The 12,831-nt window shown below is 37.0% G+C and overlaps 1 protein-coding gene across 7 annotated transcripts in view; it reads left to right on the plus strand.

Annotated features, from left to right (window-relative positions):
* The window catches only part of LOC144957693 (ryanodine receptor-like), a 199,479-nt gene that overhangs the window by 59,111 nt on the left and 127,537 nt on the right, over nt 1–12,831 (plus strand). For all 7 annotated transcript variants that reach the window (XM_078889091.1, XM_078889068.1, XM_078889059.1 and 4 more), the window contains 2 exons: nt 1,405–1,506; nt 7,785–7,856. In XM_078889091.1, coding sequence (XP_078745217.1) covers nt 1,405–1,506; nt 7,785–7,856 — 174 coding nt within the window. The remainder of the gene's footprint in view (nt 1–1,404; nt 1,507–7,784; nt 7,857–12,831) is intronic.

Consider the following 12,831-nt stretch of genomic DNA (forward strand, 5'->3'; position numbering starts at 1 on the left):
CTAAATATACCACGGCATGCTCTAAAGTTGACGATAATATTATTCATGACGTTCCAGGGTCTCATTTATGGACCATTTTTCAATCTTCAAATAACGAAAGTTAATGAAAGTAAGTTATTGTTTTGCTGTGTACAATGCGTCTCGAGTGGAACAATGCTTACAAACCAGGACTAAAAAATATAGATGAGCCTTTGATGTCATTTAACCTCACTCCCATAGGATGGAAATAGTTGCGTAGACAGGGAAAGAGCTCTACATCCTGCAAACATTTCCTTTATTTAGTTGCCCTTGGCAAATTGCCGATTTCTCACAAGAGCGCGTGGAACTTTGCCGTATACTGACAAAACGTCTTTTATTGTTTTGGCCAGTAAATTTTATTGTTGTACCATATCATATCGATCATTTAAGACAATCCCCAGTCCCCCCCCCCCCCACTCAAAGAAGAATTTTTGGATATTTCTGGACATTTTAATTGATTAATATATAAAGTAAATTTTTCAGACCGAGTGTAAGAAAAAAACATGTAGACGTCTAGATTTTGTTTGGTTAAAGTGTAAAAATGTTTGTTGGTTTACTGTAGAAATGTGTACGGAAAGCACTCTCCTAAGTGTAAACTGCACGTAACACACGTACGCGTAGGATCGTTTTCCATTACAAAGATTGGATATCGAAATAGGAATCAAATCAAATGGGTACAGTGCATGACAGCAATAAAAATGGTTGTGGTTTATCCTTTGCGTTCCTCCATATTTCTGCTATACTAATAATAATCTGTTACAATTTTTGGCCAAAAAATATTTATTTCGTTTCCACCCCCATTTTAATCAATCTGTTTATGAGATAGAAGTTTTCTGATCAAAATAAAAAATGATTTTGTTATTGTCTAGCAGAATTGTAACAGCTCTATGTTTTATATTACCATTAGTTTGAAGTCTTCGTGAACTTGTAAAAATTATGTAAAATGGAAAAACGTTATATAAATAAATTATATATATATATATATATATATATATATATATATATATATATATATATATATATATATATACATATTATATGTGTGTGTGTGTGTACGTTTGTGTGAGAGTGTATGTGTGTATGTGTGTGATTGTCAGGGTGTTTTGTATATATTCTTTTATGAAAGTGACCTACAGAATAAAATAATAACATACCAATATGTTTCGCTATATCAAAATCTACATCATTCTTTGTTATCTTCTTAAATGATAACCCCACCCCTCTCTCTCTCTCTCTCTCTCTCTCTCTCTCTCTCTCTCTCTCTCTCTCTCTCTCTCTCTCTCTCTCTCTCTCTCTCTCTCTCTCTCTCTCTCTCTCTCTCTCTCTCTCTCTCTCTCTCTCTCTATGTGTTTTTTATTTCACCTCTGTTTATTCGTTTAATTTCAGGATGTTCCTCCAGATATTTCCGTATCGGTTTTTGTGCTTGAACAAGCCCTATCAGTAAGAGCTCTTCAAGAGATGGTCGGATCAGACAATCAAGAAAATTCGGTAAGCTTTCTACCTGTAATAGCATGCTATTGTGGTATTTGACTAAAGCAGGTATTGTTGCTTGAAGGCTAGAGAAATGAAACAATGAATTTGAAAGTAAGTTTCTACCTCTTTTATGGTTCATACGCGCCAGGAATTTTTTTCCTAAATTTCCGAACGAAAAAAAAAATGGAAAACTGAAAAGTTACTAACATTTATTGCTTGTTGGAAATAATCGGATATGTGGTCTTGTGGTATGACACTCTCTTTCGGATAGGAAGGTCTTGGGTTCGAGCCTCGTTCAGCGCATAGTTGAACCTTGGAAAAGGCTCTTTACTCACATTCTCTCATCGTACTCGTGTAAAATGAGTACCTGGCCATTAAGGGGCGGTTGGGGTCTAATTATTAGGAAAATCCTTCGAAAAATTGATTTTGAGATTTTGGTGGAAATTGATATTTTATTACCCTAGAAATAATATAATTGAAGTCCAAATTCTTAAAGTAGACTATAAAGGCATGAAAAACACAGTCGAAAATGGTACAGATAGTAAGAAAAGTGTGAAAAACGGGAAGCTATTTTGCTATTTTCTCAAAATGTCATATTTCTAAGGGTATGGGATACTGTGTCAAACGTTTCTCTGAATCTATTCAATGAAATTGTCTGAAAATTTCCACAGTTATCACAGAGATAATGTATTGTGTCACCATAGAGAGATTTTATTGATAAGATATGTGAATTTTGAATTATAATCCTAATTCTGAATTTTTAACGTCAATTTTGTCATAACATTTTGATTCTCAACTTTGTAATGTTCTAATAAAAATTCCATAAGCTAAAGCCGTAAAATCTCTCTATGGTGACACACTATAGTACAATGTTGACAAGAGGGAAGAATATGGAGGTCATTCCTTCATTAGTTTTTTTGGAACGTTTGCCACAAGATTGTTATATTTTTTGATGTCAGACCCCCAAATTAGGTCGCAAAATGGGTATCAACACAGATAATTAAAAATTTTCACCATAAATGTTGTTTTTTAACCTATAATGACGATACAGAATGATTAAAACCGCCCAATATTGGTAATTAAAATTTTTTTGGAAAAGACCCAAACCGCCCCTTAACAGCGTTGTCTCTGTCCGGAAAAATGTAATATTGCCTAACAGGCGACGCGTCATGTGTGTTAAGTGTTTCTGTTGGCCAGGGCGTCATGTGTGTTAAGTGTTTCTGTTGGCCAGGGACCCCTTGCAAAGCGTCTGGATATTGCTCTATATAGATAGTTCGAAGATGACGTCACTCAGGTCTTTGTTATTGTTTTTTTTTTTGCCACCCGCGTTTATGAGTAATGCTCACTGTTAACCAGACTATAAACGTTCATGGATACACACAGTTTTGTGTGTTGGTCCGTTATACTTCCGGATGGCAATGTTATGAGCTTCTTAGCCAAGGGCATACTATCTATATAAGCTCATTTTTATTCTTTACCATTGCTTTGCATTTGCGTTTCTTCTAGAACAAACACCGTTAACCGTTATTATAGGTAGCTTACATCAGGCCGTCCTGGGTAACATGATAAATTTTCTGGCAGTCTCGAAATATTATGGGGTTCCCACCCTTGGTATAATATGTGGTACTCTTTCAAGCAATGACAACACCCTTAAGTATAAGATGTACTTCCTTGCGCTCTCAATGAGTCAAAAATTCTATTTTTGTTCTTGATTTTTAAAAATATTTTTAAAATTGAGCTTTTATATAGCGCAATATCCACTAAACGTGCTCAAAGCGCTTTACAAGGATCCCTGGTCAACAGCAACATTTAACATGTAGGACGGACATGACGCCTGTTAGGCGATATTACAATTTTTTGGACAAAGACAACGCTGCTAACGGCCAGGTACTCATTTTACACCTGAGTACGGTGAGAGAATGTGAGTGAAGAGCCTTTTCCAAGGACTCAACTATGCGCCGAGCGCGAGGCTCGAACCCAGGACCTTCCGATCCGAAAGCGAGTGTCATACCACTAGACCACATAGCCTCACAATAGACACATAGTGGAAAGGAACATAACCACGCCCCCTGGGACAGTGGTCCGAATGTAAACAATTGGAGTTAGAGGTACACGAAACAAACTACACGGTATTGCAATCGGCGGTATGTGTCTAAGTAAAATACTCACTAGTTCTACACGTCTGAATCCATCACATATGTCCACGTGTAACCTTAAACGATTATAGTCTAATTGAGCGAATCTGGTGAGAACGAATCACACAATTAGCAGTCGTATAATAGTAAAGAGCAGAGTCATGTAAATTGCCTTCATTCTATTGATTGTAAATAGCCAGCTATATTTGTCCGAGCGGACTTGAGGCTGTGTGATTCTGGAAGGAAAACTGTTATTTGTATCGTTAATAGCTTGAGGCCGGCGTCGTTTTGTTCTGTGTGATCGAGTTAATGAGTGTCTGGTTATTTACAGAGAAAGTCAATAGATTTCTCGTTGATTTCAGATAAGTCATCTATCCAGTATCTCTGTGTTAAAGAGAATGTCCTTGCAATGCGTCTACGTAATGGGTAAATTGTAACTTCTGATTTTGAGAGCCCAGACACATTTTCATCATTGACAGTCGCCAAGGCTTTGGAGACAGCCTATCAATGAAACCATGCGTTGTGTAAAAATTGTGAAGGAGAAACTATTTTGACATCCTAATTTGTTCGGATTCCAGAAACCTGCGAAAGACATGATTGTTCAAATTATTAAATATTCCTTATTGGGACTTCGCGAATTCCCAGGTTTGAGAGTTTTTACCAAGATGAGAGTCATTTAAATCGATAATATTTGAAGGACGAGTTTTCTGGCCAAATTTTTATTATATACGAGTTTTTTCAGAGTACGGCAGCTAACTGGTAAATATAATTTGAAAAAGTTTTACACCTCTCAAACCTTTCATCAAAACCACGTGGGTAATTTATGTTTAGTTTAGTTTTTTTCATGTCATACATTTATTACCAGGCTTGTTACACTCTAACTATTTGGCTTTACTTAAGAAGGGTCAACATAATGCTCCGTCCATCAAGATTGCAAACAAATCCTCAGGTTTTACCAAGAGAACTGACTTAATGTTTTGTAAAAAGGGCTGAAGGCGGTCAGCACTTCTTAAAGAATGGTTACTCAACTTGAGACAAATCTTTGAACCAGAAGGTCAATGAATTTCCAGGATTGAGAGTTTATGACAAATTCGAAGCCATCTTAATCAATCGATATTTGTCATAAAAGTATTCTGCCTGGAATGAGAAAAAGTGATTTGTCAGTGTACAATGTTGACACATCTCGTACAGCAATGGCTGTTAAAAAAGTATGGAATGAATTGTAAATAAGATGTAAATTATCTTAACGAACAGAAGAACGAACATAAATCAATATTCATACAGTGGTGTTATCTGATATGTATGGTCTTATGTTTTATGGAAGGAGTAATGTGTTTTAAAAATATATAAAACAAAAACACTGTCACTTGATCGTGTACCAACGTGGATTTTAAAAGTCATGTCGTGAGGAGGTTGTGCCAATATATATATATATATATATATATATATATATATATATATATATATATATATATATATATATATATATATATATATATATATATATATATATATATATATATATATATATCACATACACCCGCGGACGCGCGCGTACACACACACACACACACACACACACACACACACACACACACACAAAACTCACTCTCTTTGATGATTTAAAGAAATGAAATATACGATTATTGATTAGGCTAGGTATATGTTTGTGCTTCATTTGATGTAATGCATATGCCATTTTAATGGATCATTTTATGAAGTAAAAGTTTTTCTGGCCAAAATATAAAATGGCATTTTGTTATCGGTATGTGTCAGCAACATCAAATGGATAGCTCTTTAAATTTGGCGAAAGCAGTCTAAAGACGATATTATGTGAGGACATGAGAAGACTGCTCGGTATGAAAAACAGTAAACATAAAAAGACCAGGGTCGTTCGTTATGGTCGTTGGCTTGGAAACAGGAGAGATCGTGAGCTTAATTCATCTTGCTCCGTCGTCTATCATAATTATTTCCAGGCAGTGTTCGGTGTTACCTCAACATCCTACACATTTCCCAAAGGAAGTAGAAATACCGACGTTGTATCACGTTATCTCAGCTGTCTTATTAAAAAAAGATGTTTGTGTGTGTGTGTGTGTGTGTGTGTGTGTGTGTGTGTGTGTGTGGTGGGGGGGGGGGGGGGTTAATAATAACTAGATAGATAGTGGGGAAAATTATGACAACAAATAAATCTAATCTCGGCCCTACATGGTTAAACTGGGCAATCTCGCCCTGTAAACAAGACAATATTGATTAATTCATCTTTTGTGTCTGTGACCATCGCATTTCCACGCAACGGACGTTGTAATGAGGAAAGACAACAAGATGGGAGAACATTGAGAAATAATTAACCTAATTCAATCTAGTTTGTCTCTTCATTGTGAGAATAATTGAGTACTCTCGCACGGTAAACAACACATTAGTCTGTTCATCGTTTGAAAATAATATTATATCTATGTCATCATATACTCGCATACAGTTTAAATATTCAAAATAATCCCAGTTCAATTACATAATTTAGTTCAAGTGACCCGTTCCTTTCCAAAAAAACTGTTATACCTCCGATACATCTCATGAGAGCTACCCATATTATACTCTACGGTTCTCTGGGGAGGGGGGGGGGGGGGGGAAAGAGAGAAGAAAAACAAACAAACACTTATTAAAGACTTTGGCCAGAAAACTCATCCTTCAAATAATATCGATCAAATAAATAACATTCAGTTTACCCAAAAATGCAAAATTGTGACTTCCGTTTAATCGATCAATATTTAAAGGACTAGTTTTCTGGCCCAAATTTTAAATACGTGTATTTTTTTTTTCAGACCAAGGCAGTATTGGTGATGCTATTGGTCTAGTGGTATGACACTCGCTTTCGGATCGGAAGGTCCGGGGTTCGAGCCTCGCTCGGCGCATAGTTGAGTCCTTGGAAACTGCTCCTTATTCACATTCTCTCACCGTACTCAGGTGTAAAATGAGTACCTGACCGTTAACAGCGATGTCTCTGTCCGAAAACAATAGTAATATCGCCAAACAAGCGTCATGTCCCGTCTTACAAATTGAGGGTTGCTGTTGGCCAGGCGATCCCTTGTAAAGCGCTTCGAGCACGTGTTGTGGATATTGCTCTATATAAAAGCTCAGTTATCATATTATTATTGTATTGGTGTTGAACAGACTGAAAGTGATAAAATGGCTAAAACGCCTCCGAAAGGTAAGGGCTTGGATCGAGATGAGCCCAGTCATAATGGAAAGCAAGTGTGATAGTCATAAGGCGACCTATGTCAACACAACCAAGTAAAGTTTAGCTCTTTTCCATGAGATAACATTGTTGTTAAAATGTCAGGACATAATTTGTTGGAATCCATTCCGTTCTGTGTACTGAATAGGGCAAGCAGTATCATTCGAACAAAATGGATGCTTTGCTATGTCATTCAATTTAGAATTGTGGAACTTGATGAGTTAAACTCACCCTAATGCACCGCCGCAAGATGTAGAGCATAATTTATCCCGAATTTATGATTGTAGTAATCCTTCAGAGCCATTAGACCCATGTTGCCGGAGTTTATCCCGGTTTCTATAGCGGAAAACGTACAATAGCAATTGCTTGCTATTGTTTTGATAGGATGCTAGTCTATCGCAAAGTACTTTCCGCCTTGTAATCCTGATTGTAATTTTTCTTTAAATTCACAAAATTCCTCACCGCCAATGTTTAATTTTTGCCAGAATTACTGGCACAAATCTAAAAATTATAAAACTATTGATTACAGATTGATATACAAGTAACTTGTAAAAAACCTTTTAAAAAAATTAAGGGTGCTCTATCACCTGTTGATTCAAATAATTATTTAGAAAATCTGCTAGGGTGTAATATTGGTACCCATTATAAAAGATCAATTGACGTTGGGAATCGCAATCTGGCCGCCATGTTGCCAGATTCATTTGCGCGCACCTACAGACTTTATTATTGGACCGATTTCGACGGGTAATGGCTTGAAAGATTCGTCTCAATATATATTAATTCCGACAATAATGATATAATGATTAAAATAGACGAGTGCCTTTAATCCTCCGAAAATATTGCGTGTACTCCACTAGTGTATTAAATATTTATAGAGAAGTGGTTATAGCTTTACGGTATTCACCTTTCTTTTCTTTCTCCATCAGGTGGCCCAATCAGGACATCGGACATTGCTTTATGGGCATGCTATCCTTCTCCGCCACTATCATGGCAATATGGTAAAACTCATCATCATCATCATCATCATCATCATCATCATCATCATCATCATCATCATCATCATTATCATCATCGCCACACCACCACCACCACCACCACTATCATCATCATCATCATAATCATCATCATCATCATCATCATCATCATCATCATCATCATCATCATCACCATTGTCATCATGATCATCATCATCATCATCATCATCATCATCATCATCATCATCATCATTATCATGACCGCTACCACCAAAACCAGCGATGTAATGTATACGAAACAACCATTCGTATTACAGATCTGATAGTGAAAACTGTTCGTGCTAACTAAATGCACAGTGCAGTTTTTCAACATTGTTTACAAAGTTTGAACATAACTTATCACTGGACCATAATGTTAGTAATCCCTAACATTGTTAAAAAAAGTGGTTTTCATGACAGTGCCGATGTCCCGAAAGCCCGTCTTGACCGCTTTTCAACACGAAACCGATTTTTTCCAATCAAATTTATCATTCTGAGTGCCCGGTCTCATTTCGCGTGTAAACCCGCTTTGTCACCACTATGGTCAAAGTTTTATTCACCAGTTCCATGCGTGTCATTCAACAGACTAGTTGATCGAGCACCTAAAATGATGTGACAATAGGCAAGGTAAAATGAAAAATGGTGCGCGTTAATTGCCAAATCATTGATTTTATTATTACGTGATTTTCAGATTAAGATCATCTGATGGTTAATTTTTTTAAAAAATATTCTATAGCGCAATGTCTACCAAACATGCTCAAAACGCTTTACACAGCGGTCCTAGCTAACAGCAACACTTAACGTGGAAGAAGAGACATGACGGCTGTCAGGATAATATATATTTGTCCTACAGAGACAACGCTGTTAACAGCCAGATATCCGTTTTACACATGAGTACGATAAGAAAACGTGAGTAAAGAATCTTGTTCAAAGACTCAACTATGCGCCTCTCAGAAAGGGACTCGAACTCTGGTCTGAAAGCGAGTATATTACTCCTAGACCACACAGCTATACATTTTGAGTCGTGGTGGAGACGCCGAGAAATGTGTGAATCGGACATTAAGTAGACCCATGTTAAAAAGGTCTGGAACTGGCAAAGAAACAAGAACTATTGATAATATTATTACTGTTTACATATGACACTACTCTTAATGATCATTTCTTGTTGGCAATAATTCCATATTATAAGGGAGAATAAAATTTGTGATTAAACAGAAGCATTCACTTAATCTTAGAGACCTAGTCGTATACATTCAACTAACAAAACATTTAATATTTTGTTCATTGCATTTAAACAACTAGATCTCTATGAATAAGTGAAAGCTTTTTTAAAGCAGAGATCAAAATTCATAACTAGAATCTATGTGATTCCATAAAGATAATAAAGCGTTTAGGTACTGAATAAAAAAATCTATAAAAAATACAAAGGTCAGACTTCATGTAGAGTTTAATTAATTCTATGGTTTTCATTGGAGCATTTCGCCTCTTGTTTGTATGCCCGTTCTTACATTTCACGACGCAATGTGGTGAATTAAGTTGACGTCACTCTGCTCTTTGTTATTATTATTTAGACCGCCAGACGCACCAAAGTCCCTTTTACAGAATATAAATGCATTTTTTTGTGTTTGTACAATTGACCTGACAGACAATGAAGTCATTCGTTTACCTCAACGCATAGCATCAATAACCAAATGTTCGGTTTCTCCCCAAAGGCGGTATGCCGACATTCCTCTCGATCAAAACAGCTCACAGGAGATCGCTGACAAATCGTTGTAATAAATGTTCAAAAACTAGAGAGGTAATTGATTGACTTGCACCCATGTAAGTGGAAGTGGCCATGAAAACAATGCATCGAATATCGTGTAAATACATCAATCCTGACGTGGTCGGGCAGGAATCAGTCTAAAATTTACGATACGACCAATTTGCAACAAGCGCGCCCGGTCAATCCGACATTTTAAACCTATTAGCCCTGGCGCGACATTTTTAGATACCTCTCTTCCTTGCTAAGGCAGTGTCAATCACTAGCCATTCTCTCTGATTTCCGTCTTGTCAGTTTTTTATTCAACGCTCTTCACCCACAGAAAATCAATCCGGTGTTTGGAATATAGGATGGCATTTTTTGGTTGTTTTTGTCTTCCTTGTCATCAAGGCTGCTATTGTCCCCATTTTCTCTGGTACGTTGGTCAACATCGTACTAGGAATTAAAAGCAAAAACGAAATCAGGAGAAAGTAGAATACTTGGCAGATGAGGTTTGTTTGGTTTCATTCATCGTGGACATTATATTTGGAGGTATGATAAGGGAACGCAATTATGGGGTTGATTTAACATTATTATAATGACGATATTTTGCGTTGGTTTGAGACCACATGTATTTATTTGCAGGTCTGACAACCCAATTTGTTATGAGCTTATTGTTGTAATGGAAATACTCTCTCAAACCAATACAAAATTATTTTCATTACATCAATGTTAAATCGCGCCTGTAATTGCGTTCGTTTATTTGACCTGCTAATATGTGCACGTTGGTTTAAGATATTCTCCGATATAACAATGAGCCCAAAACAATTCGGGCTACCAGACCAGCAAATAAGTGCGCGCCGGTTTCACTGTACCACCCCCGAACGTTAGATTTCATCAATAAAAACATAACTATTAGAATAATCATTATTATCAAATGATACAGGGTGTCCATAAGGTCTTTCCCTGATCACAAAGACTTGTTATTCTTAAACCGCTATTGATATTTACATCTGGTTTTCTACCATCTTCTAGAGAAAAGCCATACATCTATGCCCATTAGCCATAGACCCACATTTTATCACCAAATTTACCAAAATCAACATAAACTTAAAAGAGCACATTTTTCTCTGCTTCTATTTCGGAATGGCAAGGGTGCTACCAGAAAGGGTTACCTCTAGTGCGACAAAAATCGCTCGGTCGACGGAGTGTGATCAATCTCTCCCTATGCGTCTCAGCAAATTTAGACTATTCTGGGTTTTTTTTTTAAAGTCGTTTTCCTTGAATGGTCTGCAAACTGAGCTATGAAAAGTTGTTGAGCTATCTTTGACGAGTCTGTTTCATGCCATCACATTACACAAAAAAGATTTGTGTCACATTTTTGCCATTCCGAAAGAGAAGGAGCGACAAAGGATGTATTCAGGTTGCTTATGCTCATTATGGTGATGTAATGTGAAGATGGTGAAAACCAAATGCTAATATCTATAACGGTTTTAGAATAATGAGTCTTTGAAATTTGGAAAAGACCATGGCTAAGCTTTATATCTTGAAATTTAAGTTGTGCATCTATCTATCAGCTGTGATATTCAGGTTTCGTCATTGAGCTGTTTCGAATCGATATTGAGAGTTAGAGGTAATGTAGTTGTTGGCAGTCAAACCAAAAACTAGAGGTGCCTAAATGAGTCAATAAAATGGAGAGAACGATAAAGGGAATAAATGTGACACATAAATAAGGGAACAACACAAAACAAACGACGCTTCGGCCTTTGGCCATTTTCAAATATAAATTTGCTCTCTCTCTCTCTCTCTCTCTCTCTCTCTCTCTCTCTCTCTCTCTCTCTCTCTCTCTCTCTCTCTCTCTCTCTCTCTCTATCTTATCCTATCTTTCTTCTTTTCTTTTTTTTTTTTAATAAGGGAGGTAGGGGACCAATAATAACACTATCGCCGTCTAGTATTCCTCAGTAATACCCCCCTACCTTATTCTTGATATATATATATATATATATATATATATATATATATATATATATATATATATATATATATAGTTTTGACTATTACTATCTACGTTCTCTGCTCTTCTCTCTCTCGTTCTCTCTCTCTCTCTCTCTCTCTCTCTCTCTCTCTCTCTTTCTCTCTCTCTCTCTCTCTCTCTCTCTCTCTCTTCCCTTGCACGCGCACACACATACATACACACAATTTCACCTATGTTATTATGGCAATCTTATATATAATTTCGTGTTTACTTGAAAAAGGCCAACGGCCGAAACGTCGCTTGTTTTGTGTTCTTCCATTATTTATGAGTCACATTTACTCCCTTTATCTTTCTCTCCATTGTTGGCAGTTCCCTAGCAAAGTTGCTTTGGCCAGAAAAATAGTGGATCATTGCTTGATTGGCGGGAATTTCAGGTTTACCATATAGACTATGTGTTTTTGATAAAATCCCCACATGCTTGAATTATACAATAGGATAGATCTTTACCAATGTATCGAATAGTTTTATTCGAGTGTTCACAATTCTTCATTTTGTTTAGCTCCACACACGGGAAAACTTATTAAGTGCTATTATTCTTGGATGATGCTTTCGGAGTGCAATGTCTGCTTTGCCTCCAAGCAGTGATCCAACATTCTTGGATGTCTTCGGAGTGCAATGTCTGCTTTGCCTCCAAGCAGTGATCCAACATTCTTGGATGTCTTCGGAGTGCAATGTCTACTTTGCTTCCAAACAGTGATCAACATTCTTGGATGTTTTCGGATTGTAATGTCTGCTTTGCTTCCACGCAGTGATCTAACATTCTTGGATGTTTTCGGAGTGCAATGTCTGCTTTGCCTCCAAGCAGTGATCCAGTATTCTTGGATGTCTTCGGAGTGCAATGTCTGCTTTGCCTCCAAGCATTGATCCAGCATTCTTGGATTTTTTCGGAGTGCAATGTCTGCTTTGCTTCCATGCAATGATCCAACATTCTTGGATGTTTCCGGAGTGCAATGTCTGCTTTGCCTCCAAGCAGTGATCCAGCATTCTTGGATGTTTTCGGAGTGCAATGTCTGCTTTGTTTCCACGCAGTGATCCAGCTTTCTTGGATGTCTTCTGAGTTAATGTCTGCTTTGTTTCCAAGCAGTGAACCAACATTATTGGATGTTTTCGGAGTGTAATGTCTGCTTTGCCTCCAAGTAGTGATCCAACATTCTTGGATGTTTTCGGAGTGCAATGTCTGCTTT

The sequence above is a fragment of the Berghia stephanieae genome, chromosome 1 (assembly GCF_034508935.2).
Source record: "Berghia stephanieae isolate SIO BIC M18660-M18661 chromosome 1, UCSD_Bste_1.3, whole genome shotgun sequence".
Lineage (NCBI taxonomy): Eukaryota > Metazoa > Mollusca > Gastropoda > Nudibranchia > Aeolidiidae > Berghia > Berghia stephanieae.